The following is a 21,969-nucleotide window of genomic DNA, read 5'->3' on the forward strand; positions in this document are numbered from 1 at the left end:
GAGCCTTTCCTCCGCCTCAGCGGATTCAAGATATTCAGGAATTGGTTCCAATGTTTCGAAATGGAGCGGTAGTTCCAGTCCTCAAGGTCCTTCGTCTGCTCGGTCTGTTTGCCTCCTGCATTCTGTTGGTCACGCATGCTCGCTGGCACATGAGGGCTCTTCAGTGGTGCCTCCGAAGGCAGTGGTCTCAACACAAAGGAGATCTAGAAGGTGCTGTCAAGATCTCCAGAGATGCTGCTGTGGACTTGAAGTGGTGGATTGCGAGCAACAATCTTTCACAAGGAAAGCCGTTCGCGCAGTCGCCACCAGTGGCCACGGTCATAACGGATGCTTCCACTCTAGGGTGGGGAGCTCATCTGGGGGATCTGGAGATCAAAGGCCTTTGGTCTCCAGAGGAGCAGATGTTTCATATCAATCTGTTAGAGTTACGGGCTGTACGTCTGGCTCTCAAGGCCTTCCTCCCTTCCCTTCGTGGTCAGTCGGTACAGGTCCTGACGGACAATACTACCACGATGTGGTACATAAACAAACAGGGAGGAGTAGGGTCGTACCTTCTCTGCAGAGAAGCTCTTCGACTATGGTCCTGGGCAAAGGACCATCAGATTTGCTTGGTAGCAAATCATCTGGCCGGGGTCTTGAATGTACGTGCGGACGGTCTCAGTCACCAATTCTCGGCGGACCACGAGTGGCGTCTCCATCCAGATCAAGCCTGTTTGATCTTCCAAATGTGGGGGTTTCCTCGGGTAGATCTGTTTGCCACTCTGGAGAACGCGCATTGTCCGTTATTCTGCAGCCTCCAGTATCCGATGCAGGGAGCGTTAGGGGACACGTTTCAAATAACCTGGTGCGGCCAGTTGCTTTACGCGTTTCCTCCCATACCCTTGATTCCTCGAGTATTGAGGAAGATTCGCCAAGACCGGGCGCTAGTCATCTTAATAGCTCCGGATTGGCCAAGGAGGGTGTGGTACTCCGACCTTCTCCAACTCTCAATGTTCCCTCCGCTCCGTCTCCCTTTCAGGGCAGACCTCCTCTCGCAGTCGCAGGGGCAGGTTTAACACCCCAACCTCCAGAGTCTGCACCTACATGCCTGGAGATTGAACGGGGCAACCTGAGTTCCTTCTCTCTCCCGCCTGATGTAGTGGATGTTATATTAGCGGCCAGGCGACACTCCACTAAATCTATCTACGCTAATAGGTGGTCTAAATTTGTTGCGTGGTGTGGAGAGAGGCAGATTGATCCCTTACATGCTCATCTATCGGACGTTTTGTCTTTTGCTCTCTCTCTAGCGCAGAAAGGTTGTGCAGTGGCTACCATTAAGGGTTATTTGTCGGCCTTGTCAGCCTTCATTTGTCTTCCAGACCAACCATTGTTATTTAAATCCCCTATTGTTATCAGATTCTTGAAAGTTCTTCTAAATAAATATCCTCCAAAACCATTCGTTATGCCGCAATGGGATTTGTCCTTGGTCCTGACTTTCCTTATGGGGTCCCCTTTTGAGCCTATGCATTCTTGCCCCTTAAGGTATTTGGTTATAAAAACAGTTTTCCTGGTAGCTATAACATCTGCAAGGAGAGTGAGTGAGTTGCAGGCCTTATCGGTAAAGCCCCCTTATACAACTTTTTATGGGGATAAGGTGGTGTTGAGGACCAAGGCTGCTTTCCTCCCGAAGGTTGTTTCACCCTTCCATTTGGCTCAGACAATTACTTTGTCCACGTTCTATCCTCCGCCTCATCCTTCTAAAGAGGAAGAAAGACTGCACCGTCTGGACCCAAAGAGGGCGTTGAGCTTCTTTATTGATAGAACAAAGGATTTCAGGCTGGAGGATCAGCTGTTCATCGGGTACGTGGGCAAGAGGAGAGGAAAGGCAGTCCACAAGAGAACACTCTCCAGGTGGGTGGTTCTTTGCATTAAAATCTGTTACTCTTTGGCAAAGAAGGACCCTCCTGAGGGCATTAGAGCTCATTCCACCAGAGCTAAGTCGGCCACTTCGGCCTTGGCCAGGGGTGTTCCTGTGGTTGACATCTGCAAGGCCGCAACTTGGTCGTCCCTTCACACTTTTGCGAAATATTACTGTTTGGACTCTGAGGTCAGAAGGGACGGCCATTTTGCACGGTCAGTGCTGCAGGATTTCTTGGTTTGACCATTTAGGCACCCGCCACCGGGCGTGGTACTGCTTGGGACTCTATTCATTAGGTGAGGAATCCACAGGTAGTTGTATCCATCAGAAGAACGAGTTACTTACCTTCGGTAACGACTTTTCTGGTGGATACATTAGCTACCTGTGGATTCCTCACGGTCCCACCCGCCTCCCCGTTGCCTTTCTGGTCTTACCAAGTAATCCTTGAGTGCGCTCCTCTTGGTCTTCAAGGTTGCAATAGACGTTGTATATATGGATACGTGTGTATATTATCTGTATATATATATATATATATGTATATATCTTTGTGTACATACATGATTTGCATATATTTGTTCGTTATATTAAATTTACAGCTATTCATTGCAATATTGTGTATTTTACAAGGTTATGGGATGTTGCCTTGCTCTTTCATTGCATTGGGTGGTTGTTCTCATGCACGTAAAAAATGTTGGTACTGACGTCGGCACGTCGTCGAGGACCTCTTATTGCCTGTATGACGTCAGACGGCGTCGCGTGGGCTAGAGTGACGTCCTCGTCGACGTGCAGAGACTAGGAAGAAGATTTCCGTCGAATGCTGGCGCCATGGGAGTATTCATTAGGTGAGGAATCCACAGGTAGCTAATGTATCCACCAGAAAAGTTGTTACCGAAGGTAAGTAACTCGTTCTTCTTGCCAGTGCACACTGTTATTATTTTTGTTTGTAATATTTTGATTTTTGCAAGTAAAAATGTTGGTTCTTATTTTGAGCCCGGTGTTACAGTTGGAACGTGTGGGGTTATGTTCTAGCACGCCTGACTTCATTTTCATGTGGGTAGTGTCAGTTTATTAATATTGATCAGGGCCGGCTTTAGGGCGGTGCGACCGGTGCAGCCGCACCTGGCACTGACTTTGGTTCGAGGGGGGTCTGTGTTTAAAAATAACTTCTGGTTTTAAAAGCACTAAACGTACTAGTGCGTCCAGCAGTTTTCAGGCAACAATAAAAATGGCGAGATAGTTGGTGATTAATGTTACTACTGGTGACAGAAAGAATTTTTCTAGTAGCAGCTTTGACTCATCATAAAGTATCACAGAGAGTCAATGTGCCTGTTGCAAAGATGGTGTACCATGCAGATCACAGAACTGAGTGTGAGTGAATTCTGAGTATCTCTTTAAAATAATGAAATGTATGTGAGGGCAAAGGTGAGGGGCACTGTTGGAGAGTCTAGTGAGGGAATTCGTGGAGAAGGAGGTCATGAATTGCACCACTAAACATAGTTGCACCGAGCGCTACCAGCGTGAAAGCCGGCCCTGATATTTATTATACATTGTAACGTAAAGTAAACAAAAACAGAAAAAGTCCTGTTACAAATGATGAATCGAGGTATCTGGAGTTCTGTTTAAGTACCACGGCCTGGCCACTGCAGGCTCTTAAAACATGGACGAGCGGCTGTGTTTTTTTCCTCTCGGAAGGTGGTACCCGGCACCGCGGCCTTCACACCGCAGTGTTTCGTCAGTCGTGTTGTTGTCCTGCTGGCCTTGGGGTTATGTTTTTTCCTTGCTGTTTCCCTCCAGGGTTCTACGGCGAGACCTGCGTTGACATATGTCAGCTGAACCCGTGTGAGAACAAGGCTCTCTGTCGGCGGAAGCCGGGCTCTCCCAAGGGCTACGTCTGTGAGTGCGGAGGCAACCACTTCGGGCAGTACTGCGAGCACAGGTGAGTGACAGTGACGTAACGAAACTTGAGGCGGCCCCCTGCAAAGTACATGGATCCCCCCATCCTCTGGACCCAGTCTGGAGCGCTCACACCAGTGCTGGGTGTGCTGAGGGGGCCCACTGCAAAGTACATAGAGGACCCCCACCACACCCTCCACACCCAGTCAGGCGCTCTCATGCTAGGGGCCTGCCACCGTGCCCACTGCTGGCTGTGCTGAGGGGACCCACTGCAAAGTACACAGAGGGCCCCCCACCCTCCGGACCACCCAGTCAGGAGCTGTCATGCCAGGGGCCTGCCACCGTGCCCACTGCTGGCTGTGCTGAGGGGACCCCCTGCAAAGTTCATGGAGGACCCCACCACACCCAGTCAGGAGCTCTCATGGTAGGCGCCCACCGCCCGTGCACAGTGCTGGATGTGCTGAGGGGACCCCCTGCAAAGTACATGGAGGACCCCACCACACCCAGTCAGGAGCTGTCATGCCAGGGGCCTGCCACTTGTGTCCAGTGCTGGCTGTGTTGAGGGCGCCCACTGATGTCAGACCCCCCCCTTCCGCATCACGAGGTCTTCAGGAGCTAATGTTATGCCTCTTGTGATTGGGCGTGAGGTGTTGACAGTATTAGTAACACACGGAGTGTGCAGATGCACACACCAGCAGTGCTGCTGGAACAATTGCCCCCAGAGTGGGGGTGCTGCCATTAATGTTACATCACCAAAGTCACAGGAGTTGTGAAAAATCAAAAAGTCATACAAAAAAACAAGTGTGGCAAATGTGCCACGCCCAATCAGCAGGAGAGTGGTAAGGGTGAATACGTGGCACCAGACCCGATTCAGGCGGGAGACTCCAGATTTTAGAACCATTAAATGGCTTTATTTTTGCTGTATCCTGCTTAAAAACACATGTGCTACAATATAAATCAATGGGGAAAATAAATTCTCCCGATTTATTTTTAAAATTTCCACTTTTATGTTTTAAAATGTTGGCATGTATGAGGGTGCACTATCCATCTTGTGGTGCATTTTGGAGCACGGGTGTGGTCGCACACCGTGATTTACAGACTGTACACTTTCCGTTAAAATGGGCAATACATTTACAAAGACATGCAGTTTTAATGAACAAACTATATAGCACAAAAAGGATAATTAATGTGTGGAAATAGGGTTTCAGCGAATGTTTATTATTTGCGCATCACCAAGTAAAGTGTCTAGATTTGTTTTAAACTTGGTGAAAATGTTTCCATCACACTTCAGACTTTAAAAAAAGTGTTTTATTCGTGCTTTCTTAATTGCTGACATAATTTGAAATATGTGTATTTCTTGAAATTTAAATAAATGTATGTTAGAAAAAAACAGGCTTACCCCAGCAGGGTTGTCACCTGGATCTTTTTCAACAAAATTCTCTCCCCTTGCAGACCGAGAAATAAAAGTCCATAACCCCATCTCTGACCTATGTCTTTGAACACCCAGCAAATGTGACAAGACAAACACAACATTTAAAGGCATCTTTATTGCTCGTTCACCTTCTGGACTCCAGCTTGATTGTTTCTGGGGGTGCTGCACCGCCCCAGCAACCCTGCTGCCAGTGCCTGATTGTTTCTGGGGGTGCTGCACCACCCCAGCACCCCTGCTTCCAGTGCCTGTTTCTGGGGGTGCTGGGGTGTGTTTCTGGGGGTGCTGCACCACCCCAGCACCACTGCTTCCAGTGCCTGAATGTTTCTGGGGGTGCTGCACCACCCAGCACCCCTACCTCCAGTGCCTGAATTATTCTGGGGGTGCTGCAGCACCCCTGCTTCCAGTGCCTGATCATTTCTGGGGGTGGTGCACCACCCCAGCACCTCTGCTTCCAGTGCCTGATTGTTTCTGGGGGTGCTGCAGCAGCCCAGCTCCCCTGCTCCCAGTGCCTGATCTGGGGGTGCTGCACCACCCCAGCACTCCTACTTCCAGTGCCTATGCAGACCAGGGAAGAGCTGGAAGCCAGAAGCAGGCCCTATCATGTGACGGGCTCGACGGACATGTGGATGTTCCCTGCAGACTTGCTCTGTCATCCTGACGGATCCCTTTGTAGCCTCAACTCTTGACGGACTAGTAAATTATTTACACTAATGGCTCGTGTCGCTGCAGCAGAGTGTCCTTCCGTGAGTTCAGTGATTCAGGGCAGATTCACTTGTGCTAAAACCCTCTTGGATGCTGCCTTGCCAAGGAGTGCGACCCAGAAAGGCTTTATCCTGTAATGTTTAGTTCACGGTTCTGTAATGTTTTTCATTTGATGGGCACCCTTTAAGAGGGCAAAAGAGGCTCTTAAATTCTATAGATCACTTTCAATAGGGTAAATAAATGTTCTTTTTCTGAATCCGAATCTGAAGAACCACCCAAGAGAGAGACCCTAAATAGCCCTGAAAGGGGGATTGGTCAGCTAACAGGTAAGCACCTATCAGGGGAGGGCTCTGATGTCACCTGCTGGCACTGGCCACTTAGATGCTCCCAGAGTTCCCTGCCATCTTGGAATCCAAGATGGCAAAACCCAGGGACTCTCTGGAGGAGCTCTGAGCACCACCCCAGGGGTGGTGATGGACAGGGGAGTGGTCACTCCCCTTTCCTTTGTCTAATTGCGTGCCAGAGCAGGGACTTAGGGTCCCTGAACCGGTGTAGGCTGGATTATGCAGGGAGGGCACCAAATGTGCCCTTCAAAGCATTTTCAGTGGCTTGGGGAGGATATCCCTTCCAAGCCTGTAACACCTATCTCCAAAGGGAGAGGGTGTAACACCCCTCTCCCAAAGGAGATCCTTTGTTCTCCCTTCCTGAGCTGCTCATGCAACAGGAGGGTAAAACCTGTCTGAGAAGTGGCAGCAGTTGGGTCTGCCTAGAAAACCTCAGAAGGCTGGAATGGGATTACGGGGGGGAGTCCTCTAAGGAGCCCCCTGAGTGCCTGGAATCATACAACCAATGCTTGCAAAAGCACTGTGGTATGATTCCAACATGTTTGATACCAAACATGCCTATGTTCAGAGTTACCCTTATGTAGCTGGACATAGGTAGTGACCTATGTCCAGTAGACGAGTAAAATAGCTTCCCCGCACTCATGAAGTCTGGGAAAATGGTCCTGGAGTTCGTGGGTGCAACTCTGCTAGTGCAAGGGTGCCCTCACACACAGGTACACTGCACCCTGCCCTCAGGACTGGAGGGCCTGCTATAGGGGTGACTTATAAGTGACTTGGTGCAGTGTAAATGGCAGTGAAAGGGTGCACGCACTTTGTCACGCAGGCTGCAATGGCAGTCATGCAGATGCCTTTACATGGGCTTCCTATCGGTGGCAAAAGATATGCTGCAGCCCATAGGGATCCACTGGAATCCCAAAGCCCTGGGTACCTAGGTTCCATAAACCAGGGACTTGTAAGGGGGGACCAGTGTGCCAATTGTGGGTGAAATACTGGGTTACCAGTATGCAACAACCATATTTTAAGGGAGAGAGCATAACTACTGGGGTCCTGATCAGCAGGATCCCAGAAGACACAGTCGAACACACTGACAAACAGGCCAAAAGTGGGGGTAACCAAGCTAGAAAGAGGCTACTTTCCTACAGTGTGCTCCTTGTTAAAGGACAGAATGCTGCTCATAGTGAAGTTAGTCAGTGGGAGAAGTGGCCTGCCACACTACCTCATGCTGTAGGCTGTGTTGGGTAGAAAAAATTTGAATGACACAATAACAGAACAATGGATGAAGAGGGCTCACGAAGGCTCCTAAAAGTAGGTATATTTTGCATATAATTATAGTAAAATCTAAAGGCTTTTGCCAGCTCAAGAACTGGAAAAAACAGACATTGAAACAGCTCCATACCGGGCCCTCTATTCTTACCCTTCTCTCACATCCAAAATAAAAGGTTCCAGCCAAGTGACAAAAAAACTGTCACAGGTCTTCCTTTAATAGGAGTTAGATAGATTTTGTCCAGACAGATCATGGTTCATTTCTGTTAAAAAATAAAAGAAAACAGTTTCGATATTTGCATAAAAGGTAGAGCAGAAACTTGCACTGCTCGTCTACAAAAGCCATGCAAATGAACACGACCAGTAAGAGAAGTGTTGCTGTGAAGGAGAGGAGGGAGTGTGTAACCGTCTAAGGCACACTCAGGCTGTCTCGAGTACCATCCCAAGCTGGTATTATATCTTAACTCTGCTCTTGGTTGTGCCCAGGAATCCTTCTAGGGACAGTGCTCAGTTAAAATTAAATAGAGCCAGATTGATTCTGCAGAATGAGAGCTGTGGCCTCCTAGAGGTAGTACATATAGGATGAATGTCTTGCATTCCTATGAACTTAGGCGAAGACCGAGCTGAGGAGCAGATACACCTTCTCTTAAACTCTTTAAGAAGGTGGCCCTTGGAGGAATCTAATGCCCACCGTCTTACAGAATAGAAGAAGAGCTATATCAGTAATCACAGCAGTTGATCCCCGCCCCCAAACTTCCCACAGCAGTGGACCCCCAAATTCTCCTAGAGCACATGAGCCTGGCCTATTTCAGCGAGAGGGGTGTTCATCTGCCCTTGGGTTGTACAACCACACTCCATCATTTGCATATGAATTGGGAAGAAGTTCTCTTTGCACTTTCCCCAAAGTTGATTAAACACCAATACAGTTCTCTAATGATACAATTTGCTGATATAGGTTGAGCTACAAACATTTATGGGACTTTTTTGTACTTCTTTCAAAACAGAATTCTAAGTGAGATTGGAGGATAGTCAGAAATGTAAATTTTCAGGCCTGCCTGTTGCTTTAGCTTCCAGGCGTATAGCAATTGAGATCTATGTATGCTGTGAGGCCTGGTCTGATTTCATTAGTCCGTTTTCCAGTCACCATTTCAGATGTGGCCATTACCCCAATGGTCAGAGGTAGATAACACAAGAAGCCTTGTAAAAGCTTCTTTGTTGACTTCAAAAATGAAAAACCAAAGAAGTAAAACTAGTTGCACATAGGCAATCAGTACCATCAAAATAATGTATGCAGTTAGTGAGGAAATGAGTTACTCATTTTCTCCCCTCTTGGGACTGACCCCTCATGGCTGTTTGATTCCAATCAGGATTAGACAGGGGCTGAGACACATACCCTCCTCCTGCTGTCGCCCCCCCCCCCCAAGAGCATCACTTCCTCGCCTCATCCAGTCTGGGTTGCAGTGCAGGGAATCTCCTGTCACTAGCCACGTAAATGTTAATGCATTTGCCAGTCAACCAGGGTTCCCAGTCTTGTTCATTTGTAGCGAATAATATGACAGAGACTTTCAAACTAGTCTAGACCTCCACATCTTGAACATGTTTCTTCCAAAGCAATCAATCAAACAAACACTTATTAAGTGCGGCAAGAGGGTCTTGAGGCACTGGTGCTGTACGCTGCTGTGTGGAGGAACGATCATTTGAACATCCAAGTCTTTAGTTCTCTTCTGAATCGCTGGAGTGGTGGTGCGTCCTGAGGTGCAGGGGGAGGTAGTTCCCCGCCTTGGCTGCCAGGTGCGAGAAGGAGCATCCTGTGCTGTTCGCTCAACAGATATGTGGGGTGTCTGCAAGTATGCTGGTCCTTCATTGTGCAGGGCCTTGTAGGCGTGAGGCAGCTTCTTGAACTGGCATCTCTTCTGAAGGAGCCAGTGTTGTTTTGTTGAGCTGAGGTGTAATGTGGGTCCTTCTGGGGAGGTCGAGTACAAGTCTTGCAGCTGAGTTTTGTATTGCCTGGAGTCTCTTCAGGAGGCGTGCTGTGATTCCTACGTAGAGCATGTTTCCATTGTCCAGTCTGCTGGGGATGAGGGCCTGCGTGACAGTCCTTCTCCTGTCTGCCGGGGGCAACCTGAAGATCTTGTGGAGCATGCGAAGGGTGTGGAAGCAGGCAGATGAGATTGCGTCAGCTTGTTTCTTCATGGATAGCTTGCTATCCAGGATGATGCTGAGGTTTTGTGCGTGGTCTGATGGGGCAGGGGTGTGCCGGGCTCTGTGGGTCACCATGTGCCAGTCCATGGCAAGGTGTTGTTCCCAAAGATGAGGACTTCAGTTTTTTCGGCGTTGAGTTTGAGACAGTTGTCATTCATCCAGCCAGTTACATTCATCATGCATCTGTGGAAGTTAGCTTTTAAGGTGGAGGGATCTTTGGACAGTGAAAAGATGAGATATGTGTCATCGGTGTAGGGGATGATGTTGAGTCCATGTGATCTGACGGTGATGGCCAGGGGGGTCTTTTAGGTGCTGAAGAAGGTCAGGCTGAGTGACGATTCTTGGGGGACTCCACAGATGTTCTTCTTGGGCTCTGAGGTGAATGGTGGGAGACTGATCTTTTGGCTACTGCTGGTGAGATACGAGGCAATCCATTTGAGAGCGTTTACTTGAATCCCGATGTGGTGGAGTCTGTTAAGCAGGATATGGTGGGAGATGCTGTCAAATGTTGTGGACAGGTCCAGGAGGATGAGGGCATCTGTTTCCCCACGGTCCAGGAAGGGCTCTGGGGTCATCTGTGGCTGCAACCAGGGCTGTCTCAGTGCTGTGTTTAGCTCGAAATCCAGATTAGAAGGGGTCCAGGAAGTTGTGGTTTTCTAGGTGTCGGGTGAGTTGCTGGTTGATCGTTTTCTCGAGGACCTTTGCTGGATAGGGGAGCAGAAAGATGGGCTGGATGTTTTTTTCAGGAGGGCCCTCACTTCAGTGTGTTTCTAGACCTTTTGGGAAGGAGGCCACAGTGATGGAGGTATTCAGAACCTTCCTGAGCTTGTCACCGATTGTCTTGCTTCCGAGGCTGAAGATGTGGTGGGGGCAAGAGTCCTTGGGTGCTAACGAGTGTTTGGAATTCATTATGGAGATAGTGTCTTGCGTGGTGAGGAGTTCTCACTGCGTGAGGTGTTTGGGGTTTGTGTTTATGCATGCGAGCTGGCTGATACTGTCTGCGGCGGTTGGTTGATGTTCAAATTTTGAGTAGATAGCCGAGATCTTGTCGTGGAAGAAGTCTGCGAGATTGTCACACGGTTCCTGGGAGGGAGTGATGATGTTCTCGGTGGCTGCCGGATTGGTGAACTCCTTTACAATGGGCAAAAGTTATTTGCTGTGGTTTTGTGCTGGCCTTGATGTGTATTCTGGTGTGTTCTTCTTGGTTTCTTTCAGGAGACGGTAGTACTGGTTGAAGGTGGTCCTGAAGGCAATGCGATCTTCTGTTTTTTTGCTGATCCGCCACTTCCTTTCAAGTTGTTGTCAGTTTCATGTGGAGGAGTGCAGTTTTTCGGTGAACCAGGTTCTTTGACCTTGGTTGGCTTGGTGGGGGTGGAGGCCTTGGCGCATCCTGTGATCCACTGGGAGAAGCTCTTTGGTGCATGTTCAGGGTCGGGTGTAGAGTCTGGGAGGTGGGAGTGGAGAGTGTTGTTCCTCTGGTCTTTTGATACCTTTTTGCAGTTTCTTCGCGTGGATCTGGGGGCACGGTGCTGGGGTATGTGGGTCCGGAGACTGTGAAGTGTACTATGTGGTGGTCGGACCAGGTGAGTGGTGTGGTCTGGTTGTATCTGACTCTGTCATTGGAGGTGAAGATTGGGTTGAGCGTGTGTCCTGTGATGTGGGTAGGGTCGGTGACGAGCTGCTTGAGGCCAATGTTCATCAAGATTTTCAAGAGGTCATTGGAGTTGGAGTTGCTGGGGTCGTTGAGGTCCTCTTGGAATATATAGTGCTTAGAGTCAATTAATTGCAGGATGATGACTTCCGGGATGGCGTTGCAGAAGCTGGGGCGTGGTCCTGGTGGTCGGTAGGCAAGGGTGCCTCCGATGGTGCTTTTTCCATCTGTGTGGATGAAATGAAACTAAGAAATGGTGACAGTGGTGCCAATATGGCTCTTTCATGTTCTGAAACAGTTACAGAGGCAAAGCCTGAGGTTTAACTTTGAGTGCTTGTTCACCCACAGGTCTCTTGATGCTTTGCAGAGGGGCTAAAAAGAGAACCAGCTACTGACTAAAATCATTCTGTAAAGACAAAGGGTTTGTACGGCATTCCAGATTAGGATGACAAATGGGAAAAGAGCAACCTCCATAGGTACATTTGTGGAAGGAGGGCACTGTCAATAGCTGACAAGCCTTAGATCCACCCTCTGAGACTCCTGCACGGTCATGGGCAGTGTTGGTAGCTCACTTAATAGAGCAGGGGGTATGAAAATATTGTGAATCTGGAAATTTAATAATCGGCTTCCGTTGCAGGGAATAATGTCCTCCTGAAGTGGATTTCTTCATATCAAAGCAGGAAAGGTTTTGGCACAGAAGGTTCTCTCTCTTCAGGACATACCATGTCATATCAGGGCTCATTCCGGCAGGATGACCTCATGGTTTCAGATTGGTCTGGCCTTCATAGGCCACCTTTAGTCATGTGGTCCTTTCTGATTGGTTGCAAATATAGACTAAGGAGAGGCATTCTCAATATCATAGTGTTCCCATGCCCAAAGAAGTCAGCACCGATCTAAACTTAATTTAGCAAGCACTACAGGCGTCCATATCATTGGATTTTTTGCTTATATGGTTAGAGAGACACAATGGCCCTCATTACAACATTGGCGGGCGGCTACTACTACCGCCCGCCAAGTTGTAACCCCCATGCGGCCGCCAATGCGGCCGCACTCCCACGGTGGCCATTTGGATATCCCCGCTGGGCCGGCGGGCGGAAACCGAGTTTCCGCCCGCCGGGCCAGTGGGGATCTCTGCCGCAACACAGGAGCCGGCTCCAAATGGAGCCGGCGGTGTTGCGGCTGTGCGACGGGTGCAGTTGCACCCGTCTTGCTTTTCACTGTCTGCTATGCAGACAGTGAAAAGCTCCATGGGGCCCTGTCAGTGGGCCCCTGCACTGCCCATGCCGGTGGCCCAGGGGCCCCGCAACTCCCCTTTCCACCAGCCTTTTCCTGGCAGTTCAAACCGCCAGGAAAAGGCTGGCGGGAGGGGGACTCGTAATCCCCTGGGCAGCGCTGCAAGCAGCGCTGCCCTGGCGGATTACAACCGCCGGGGCCATTGTGGCAGAAAACCGCTGGCCCCGGCAGTGCGACCGCGGCGCTATTGCCGCGGTCGTCATACACCAGGAGGCATCGTCAGGTTGTAATGAGGGCCAATGTGTTTAAGATCAATGGCGGTGGATAATCCTTCTTATGTCTTTTCTGGAAGTTTATTTCTGGCAGAGAAGGTACTTATTTCTTGTGGTTCTAGAAACAGGTGTGTTTATTTATGCTGAAAACAACAGAGGCACATTTTATGTAGAAATTGGCTACACACATTAATCACCCACTCAGTGCAGATGTTGCTGTGGATCTGGACTTGCCTGAGAGGATAGTAGAACACATGATGGACATACTTTCGATGCTCACATATTTCACACAAGGAGAATCACTCCACAGCAATTTGGCTGCCTTCCTATTTGACAAACCGGGTTACGCAAGCATAGCTTTTCCATGACCAAGGACAACACAAAATACTGTCTGGTTGCCTGTTGATGGACAAGGCTACATCCTCTCTTTGATATGTGCGGCTGATCAAGCAGGGAGTAGAGTCTTGTTCATGCATGTCCCTTAATTTTATAATTTACCCATAAGTTTCAAAGGATTCAAGAGTGTCAAATAATTTGAGTGTCTCCAAGATAGGCCACCTCAGCACTCCTGGAGAAGCACCATCTCGTGCTAAATCAGCAGTTCATGTGTACCAGCAAGAGGTGTAGTATAAATCCGATCATCTTTGGAATCCAGTTGATATTTTGGATGAGTAATATCTCTGCAAGGATCACATTCCAGCTACATCATGTGTAAGGAGTTGTCATGTGCTGGGGCTTGAAATTGTAGGCTCTTCAAACAAATCAAGTCACACCCAACTAGATAGCACCAAGATTCTCGTTTCGTTATTCAGTTGCAATCTAAATCTTACATTTTATATAAGTAATTTGTGAATCTATCATTTTACATTATTAAAAATTCCATGTAGTGGCTCACTTCTTCTAAAGAGCACAAAGTTCTGGTGTATTTGATGCGAATGCCATTAATATTTAAGTCCTGGTCTTGAAGAAACGTTAGTTCCAGACAAATACTTTCATTGCTCTCTGGCATCAAGCGGAACAGCTAAGAGTGTAAAGGGCAAGGTAGCATCATCCTCCGATGACTAGGAGATGAACAAGGATCTGCAGTCTGAAGTTTGCAATGATTGGAGGAGGCAGCAGGTGGTGCTTGGGAAGTCTTATTGGCCTCCTTCCAGTTCAGAGGGAGATTCTCTGAAATGTGCCTTGCCAGGAAATGTGCACCAAACAGGTCAGTACATGATGCATCATTTAACTATTCAAAAACAGGACCGAGGTTAGAGCGCTTGGAGTTGCATAATTGAGAATTACCCTGTTAGAAGAGAGTTTGACCATGTAGTTTTTTTAGTATCTTCTGTGACATACCAACCCAGCGTGAAACTTACTAACTATAAACTGCATCAGCACACGGTTGAATTATTATACCACACTTTGTTGGTGGACATCATTGGATATCAAAAGTGAGAGCACACCTCTCCGGCTACAGCTTCACATATGATCCATAATTATGTGAAAAAATGTAAGTAATTTGGTTGAAATACACCTTCTTAAATCAAATTGCTTTAATGCAACTGATTCGAAATTTTTCTTTGTCAAACAAGAAATTCAAATTCCTCCTTTCTCCATTCCCACCCTTTGTTTTTTCAGTAATAGACCTCGTACCATGTGTTCTGCCTCCCCTGCTCGCTTCCATCAGCAAATACAAGCGTACTTCTCTCATCTGCATTCCTTTTTCCTCTTTCCTGTTGTTTTATTAGTCAAATTCCTTCGCCATCCAGCTCTCCTAAGGATTTTGGTTTTGTATTTGATCCTCAGCTCTCTTGCATTGCACTGATCAGAAAATTGACCTCTGAATGGTTCTTTTATCTGGACTTACTGTGTAAAGTCCTTCCACTGCAACTTCAGACCACTGCAAAATGGGTCATCCAGTCGGCCTCTCGCTTAGACTACTGCAACTCAGTGTTTACTTCAGTTGATAGAAAGCTTCTTAGAATTCCTTGCACAATCCACTTTCAGGTCACTTTCTTGCTTATCAATGGATCCCTGTCCAGAGACTCTCCATCTTCAAGGTCCTTTGCTTCTGTCATAGCTCTTTGGGTGTCAAAGGCATCTTACTCTCAGATGCACATGGCCCCTTGTCACCCAGCCAGGACTGCATGGGTGTTTTATTTCCACCCCTAGATTAAGCAAGGTTTGTGTGGATGGCTGTTCCTTTTCACACCTCACTTCTAAACTCTGGAATAGACTTCCTTTAACCATAAGATCTGAAGCCGACTGCCTTTCATTTCACAAAAAACACATGGTCCCTCACCTAGAGCTTCTGCTGCCTGTGTTTTCCTTTGTGACAGCCATGTGTGCCCCAGTAGTGTATCTGTGTGCTCTTTACAAATTCTCTTTTTTCATTCAGTCATTCTTTTTCTGCCCTTTTTCTAGCTGATTTGTATATGTTCCTTTTCTCACCAATATTTTGAACAATTTTGTTGCAGTTGATCTGTATTTAAACCAAATATCATGAAGTAGCCCCTGTCTGCATTTTAAATGAGCTAAGGGTAACAGTTTACTCCTCTGTTTAAACACATCCACTCTTCATGGCAAGCCACATTTTTCAAGGTACAGGACAAGTGAACTGGTTGAGTGTGCCGAATGCGGTGATGTGCTTGAAGAGTACATGTGTAAGTGTATACCAGGGCACAAGAGTTTCTACATTTCACTCTTTCAATATGGCATACAGATAACCCCCTATTGTGTCAAAATATCAAGTAATTGCTGTACCTCAAAGATACGCCGGGTAGTTGGTATAAGTAAAATATTTGTTTTCTTCTTAGGATGGACCTGCAGTGCCCCAAGGGCTGGTGGGGGAACCCCTCCTGTGGACCCTGCAGCTGCGATGTGAGCAAAGGTTTTGATCCAGACTGCAATAAGACCAATGGACAGTGCCACTGCAAGGTAAGGACGGCATGTGGGTAATCAGGACCTTTGCTTTTCCACAGGCTTCAAATCCATTGACTACAAACTTCGAGTCAATGTCTTGGACTCTCTTCTCACCTAAAGAGTCTATTATTGTTAGCGGTCACTTTAAACCAAGTGATATGGTTTGCAAGTCTGGCTGTGGTGCTTCACTTGCTTATTTTGCTCCCTCCCTTGTGGCTCTCAGTTTTCCTGGGCAGCAGCACAACCTGGATGTAAGACAGAATTCCTGTCTGAGCGATGGCGATTCTGTCCAGCAGCTTGTTGAGCTCCCCATTGTTGTGGATAGCGAGCTGCAGGTGCCTGGGAATCATGCTGTTCTTCTTGTTGTCCTGGGCTGCGTTGCCTGCCTGCTCAAGGATCTCAGCGGTCAGGTACTCCAGGACTCCAGCCAGACAGACTGGAGCACCGGCGTCGACCCGCTCAGTGTAGCTTCCCTTGCGGAGCAGCCTGTGCACACGGCCCACAGGGAACTGCAGTCCAGCTCGGGAAGAGCGGGTCTTGGCCTTAGTGCGAGCCTTCCCTCCTTGCTTCCACGTTCAGACATAGTGAGCAGCTGCACAAACTCCCACAAAGAACAAAAGAAAAGTAATCCAAACAAAAAACATTATACCAAGTCAGGTTCATGGAGTCCCATCTCAGCTACTTTCTACAATGAAAGTAATACATCTACTTTCAGTAAATCTGCAGCTGCGTGCCTTTTGTTTTCCCATGGCACTGCTAAATTTACTGCATACTTACACCACTTCTCTGATGAACAACGCTAATAATGATATTCATATGGCTACTACTACTATTAGTACTAGTACTTATACAAGACCAAATACTCCTGTTAATACAGGAACCACATCTGGCCCTACTATTACAGCTGTTGCAATTACGAGTGCAGGCGTAAGTGTAACTCACGATACAAGAGTGTTTGTACATTCCACTCTTTCACTATCACTACTCCAAGCACTACTTCTAGATTTAGTGACACGAGTATTACTGCTGACACGAGCACTACTATTGGAACTGCCAATATGACTACTGCGACTGTTACTACTACTGTGGGTACCATTAAAACAATCCTAGTACTAATACACAAGTCCTTCTGCTGATAAAGGCCCACTTCGGGTACCTTAGTTACTACTAGTGCTACCAATAGAACTGCTGTTTCACGTCCTGCTCGTCCCACTTCTAATTTTAAACCTACAAAGGGCACTACATCTAGTGATTCTACAACTTCTGAATTTACTAATGGTGGCATTATTACTGCTTCCTGTAGAACTTCTACTACTACAACCAGTAAACCTACAACTTTCTTCCAATAGAAGATCACCCCCAGTGACCCTGTCATACTTTATCTAGTGCTCTTTTTGATAATATTTGGCAGAATGTCTGAGAAATTAGCCGTAACTCAGAGTATAAGTTATGCTACAAAACTGACTTACTCTAAAATGTTGGGTTTTAGTTAGAATTCTATGAGTTGACTTAACTCCTAACCGAGTGAGACTGCTTCTTTTAGTCTTAATAATACTCCTGTCTTGAGGGAGTTGTGGTGACCCGTACACACACAGCACCTTCCCCCATTCTTACATTGTACTGCAAGACGACAGGGGTGAGGAGGATTATTTGAGCAAGTTACATTTTCTCGCCATGCCTCTCAAATCCTTGTAGTGGGACACAATATATCTGAGGCTGAGCTCTTGTTTCTACATACAAATAGATTTCCCTGTGTAGCTAAGTTTAAATGTGGAATATTATTTATATAAGTTGTATGTTTACGAACTAAAGCTAAACCTTTGTCTTTGCACACAAACAGATTTCTCTATGTAACCAAGTATGAATATGGAATATAAATGATAAAGCTTGAACTCCTAATAGCTAACTTTTGCCTATGCAGTTTACAGTTTACATTTTGAATCTCATGTTCTTGTGCCTCATGATATTTTTGCTTGATTTTCTTGGAAATGTGGCAAATGCATTTTTAATTATACACGGATTGGATCTGAGTCTGCCAGGATTGTTTGTGATACAAAGTATGTATTATAATGTGTGAGTACTACTGAAAGAGGACATAACACAGTAAAAATAGTCTCTTAATTTTTTGGCTTCAGTTTTTCATCCAGAGTTGAGTTTTCCCTCCCACTGAAGTTTCAGTAAGAGAAAAAGAGTGGAACAGGCTTTTACTTTTGGGTACTGATGGGTCCAAGAAGGAGGGAGTAAGGACAGCAGGAAAAATTGGGTGGGGGCTTAACTCCAGGAGTGGTGCTTGGGATCTGAAGCACCAGAGACAGAGAAGACTGTGTCAGAATATTTGAAGTAGTTTTGACCTCACCTGTTTATGTACTCCATCAACTGGACCCCATTAGAGCATTATGTTTTTACATTGATCACACCAAAGACCAACAAGTGGATGACCAGCTTTTTGTGGAGTTCTCTTGGCCAAACAAAGGAAAGGCAGAGCAGAAAAGGATTCTGTCAAGGTGGATAGTCCTCTGCATTAAGTCTTCCCTGCATTGGCCAAAAAAGCAGCTTCTGGAAGGACCATTACTCCAGGGCTGAGGCTGACTACTTTGCGTTGGCATGCGGAGTGTCTGTCCTTGACATCTGTCAGGCCTTAAAGTGGGCACCACTGCACACATTCACTGAACACCGCTGCCTTGACAGCCTGGTCCATCGAGAAGGACATTTCGCCCGTTTGGTTCTGCAAGGCTTCTGGGTCTGAATCCCCCTTCACAGACCGTCCACCTTCAGGAGCTACATTGTTGGTATCTATTTTAAAAGTGAGGAATCTGCGTTGAGAGGTAGCCATCAGAAAAACAAGCTATCTACCTTCAGTAGTGCTCTTTCTGGTGGATACTCTATCTAATTTCAGATTCCTTACTGCCCTCCTACCTCCCTGTTTTGTGGTGTGTTCTCTTTCACCATGTAAAAAGGTCCTAAATTAGAGATCTGCACACTGTTAGCTCCAGTTGTTTCTGTGTTCTGCATCTAAGGGTGAAGAAAGACTCAGTCAAGAAACTGACACCAGTGTGTTGGGGTTGCACTCGTATGAAGCTCCGCTCCATCACTTTGGAGCGCAATGAAGCCAGCGCAGAGCCACCTGCTTGCATGGGAGCACTGCTATAAACGTCTCTGTATCCAGTCTTGCATTTTGCATCTCAGGAGTATTCTAAAGGTGAGGAATCTGTGGTTAGATAGAGTATTCACCTGAAAGAGCATTACCGAAAGTAGGTTACTTGTTCTTCAGGCGCTGCTTTTATATTTTTTGACTATGCACTCTACAAGAGTGCATGATTTATCCAGCCATCTGCCTCGTGCACTTCACCCTCTTCTGCCATGCTCGTGTTGCTCTTTCTGTGCCACTGCTCTTTCACCCCGCTTCCCTCTGTGATGCATTGGCCCTCGTGTGCTTCTTCCTCTAATACTGTTTTCACCCACGTGCTCCTCCCCACCTCCACGTTGCACTCTCTCTCGTCTATTTGCTTCCTTCTTCTCTCTCCATTTGCTTCCCTTTTCCCTACCCTCTGGAATGCTTCCCCCCACCCAAGACCTCTAGCCCACCAGGTATGCTTTACAGCTTGGCTAGAAACATTGGCAAAGTCAGTAGGTTTCAAAGGTGAGACCTATTGACTTTGTCAGTGCTTGTTTTGTAATCTGCTTTCAGTTGACCCCCGAAACACACAGTATAGGTAGGTACCTTGGCCACACCAGACACATGAGGTGTTCTTCATGAGAAGCAAATGTTCTCTGCAAAGGGCTTCACTGCTACTTAGACTTCGGTTTATGCTATATCAAGGAACATTTTGAAGCAACATACACAGAACTGTACAAGAGTTACATTAACCCACTAAGCCATTTTACTGTTACTCGAACCTGTGGCCTACATGTTACATGCAGCTCACTGGAGCAGACTCTTAACATTCTGAGCTGTCTTTATTAGGCCTGGAGCCGTAACCTACAGAAGGAAAAGATGCTGAAACAGGTACCAACCCACACAGGCTTAAAATTTACCAGCAGTCAATAGCCATTGCTGGTAATTGAACTGAGTTGCACATGCGGTGGAGCTAAGGTGGGAGAATGGTGAGGCAGACATCAGCATGGTTGGTCTAGCAATACCATATTAATGCCTGTTCCATCTGGTGGTTCTGCAGATCTGCATGATAGAAACAGTACCTGACGGAAACCCTCAAATCCCTTGGAATCCCTGCCTGCCGGCAGAGCAGTGGAGGATCCTGAGCATTGCCCACAAGTTGAGTTCCCAACTGCTTCAGATGCTGGATAGTATCTTTTGCTGAACAGAATTAGATTCTGAGCAACATCCAAGGTTGAGCATAATTAGATGGGGATGAGCATTAGCTGATGAGCAGAATTAGATCCTCAGCAGCATCCAAAGCTGAGAAGAATTAGATGCTGAAAAGTGTTAGATGTTGAGCAGCGTTAGACACTGAATTGCTTCAGATACTGAACAGCTTCAGGCGCTGGACACAACCAGACACTAAACAGCATCAAACAATGAGCAGCATCCAAGGCTGAGTAGAATTAGAAGCTGAGCAGCATCAGACACTGCGCAACAACGGACAACGAGCAGCATCTGAGACTGAGTAGAATTAGAAGATGAGCTGCAACAGAAACTGAGCAGCATCCGAGGCTAAGTAGAATTAGAAGCTTAGCAGCATCAGATGCTAAGCAGCAACAGACATTGAGCAGCATCTGTTGCTGGACAGCAGCAGATGAAGAGCAGCATCAGACACTGAGCAGCAACAGAGAATCAGCACCATTCGAGGTTGAGTAGAATTAGTAGCTGAACTGCATCTGATGCAGATCAGCAACAGATGATGAGCAGCATCTGAGGCTGAGTAAAATTAGAGCTGAATAGCATCTGACGCAGAGCATCATCTGACTAGCAACAGAAGCTTAGCAGCATCCGAGGCTGAGTAGAAATGGAAGCTGAGCAGCGTCAGATGCTAAACAACAACAGATGGTGAGCAGTATCTGATGCTGAGCAGCAAAAGACGAGGAGCACCATCCAAGGCTGAATAGAATTAGTAGCCGAGCAGCATTAGACGCTGAGCAAAAACAGATGATAAACAGATTCTGAGGTTGAGTACAATTAGAAGCTGAGCAGCAACTAACACTGAGCAACATCAGACACTGAGCAGCAACAGATGGCAAACAGCATCGGAGGCTGAGTATATTTAGAAGCTGAGCAGCATCGAACACTAAGCGGCATCAAATGCTGAGCAGCAAGAGACGATGAGCAGCATCCTAGGCTGAGTAGAATTGGAAGCTGGGCAGCAATTGATGATGAGCAGCATTAGATGCTGAAATAGGTAGCAACAGACAATGAGCAGCATTTGAGTCTGGTTAGAATTGGAAGCTGAACACCATCAGACGCTGAGCAGCAACAGACGATGAGGAGCTTTGTTTATTCATTCCCCTGAGAAATAAGCTGCATCACCCACAGAACATCTTTGTTCATCAAGTTACACCGCTCGTAGAACAGCGCCATTCACTACGAAGCATTGTTAGCTAAACAGCATCAGGCACTGAGCTCCGTTGCTTACTAAAAAGCATTGTTAACTAAACAGCATTGGACACTACACGGCATTATTCATTCAGAAATGTCTGTGTGCTGAATAGTAAGCACTTGTGTGCTTTCATACGTGCACTGTCTTTATTGCCAGGGCCATTGCTGCATGGGAACCTACTGACAGGGGCTTTGTGCCTTCTGAATGTCTGTTTGATCTGCCTTGGGCAATTCATTATTTCATAACAGGGCACTGCCAGCTGGCCTACAGGAAGCAAACCACTCTGCACAAAGCACAGTTCATTTTGGCAAAGACAGATTTGTTTGTTTAAAGGCGAAGGCTAATGCTTATTTTCCCAAAAATAGGATTTTGTCTACTAGGCTTGCAATTTGTTTCCTTAGTTGTGCTGGATATAATAGTAGAGCATCACTAATTTGCATAGATTTGTTTGGGGAGTTTGAAAACGGAGCAGCAGCCACTCATTGCAGGTAGATCAAAAATAGTTTGTTCTGTGTTTTATGAGTTAAGATGTGATGCTACCAAAGCATTAGATTTCAACACGCCAAAATGTTTTTTCCGTCAGCTCTCATCCTTCTGATGTATTAGGGTTCATCCCTCATC

At 46.9% G+C, this 21,969-nt stretch overlaps 1 protein-coding gene across 2 annotated transcripts in view; it reads left to right on the top strand.

Annotated features, from left to right (window-relative positions):
* Nucleotides 1-21,969, top strand: part of CELSR3 (cadherin EGF LAG seven-pass G-type receptor 3) — a 631,136-nt gene that overhangs the window by 423,359 nt on the left and 185,808 nt on the right. For both annotated transcript variants that reach the window (XR_011198602.1, XM_069206219.1), the window contains exons 13-14: nucleotides 3,692-3,833; nucleotides 15,691-15,811. Coding sequence is in view for 1 of the 2 variants with exons in the window: in XM_069206219.1 (XP_069062320.1) it covers nucleotides 3,692-3,833; nucleotides 15,691-15,811 (263 nt within the window). In the remaining variant the exon portion in view is untranslated. The remainder of the gene's footprint in view (nucleotides 1-3,691; nucleotides 3,834-15,690; nucleotides 15,812-21,969) is intronic.

The sequence above is a fragment of the Pleurodeles waltl genome, chromosome 9, assembly GCF_031143425.1.
Source record: "Pleurodeles waltl isolate 20211129_DDA chromosome 9, aPleWal1.hap1.20221129, whole genome shotgun sequence".
NCBI lineage: Eukaryota > Metazoa > Chordata > Amphibia > Caudata > Salamandridae > Pleurodeles > Pleurodeles waltl.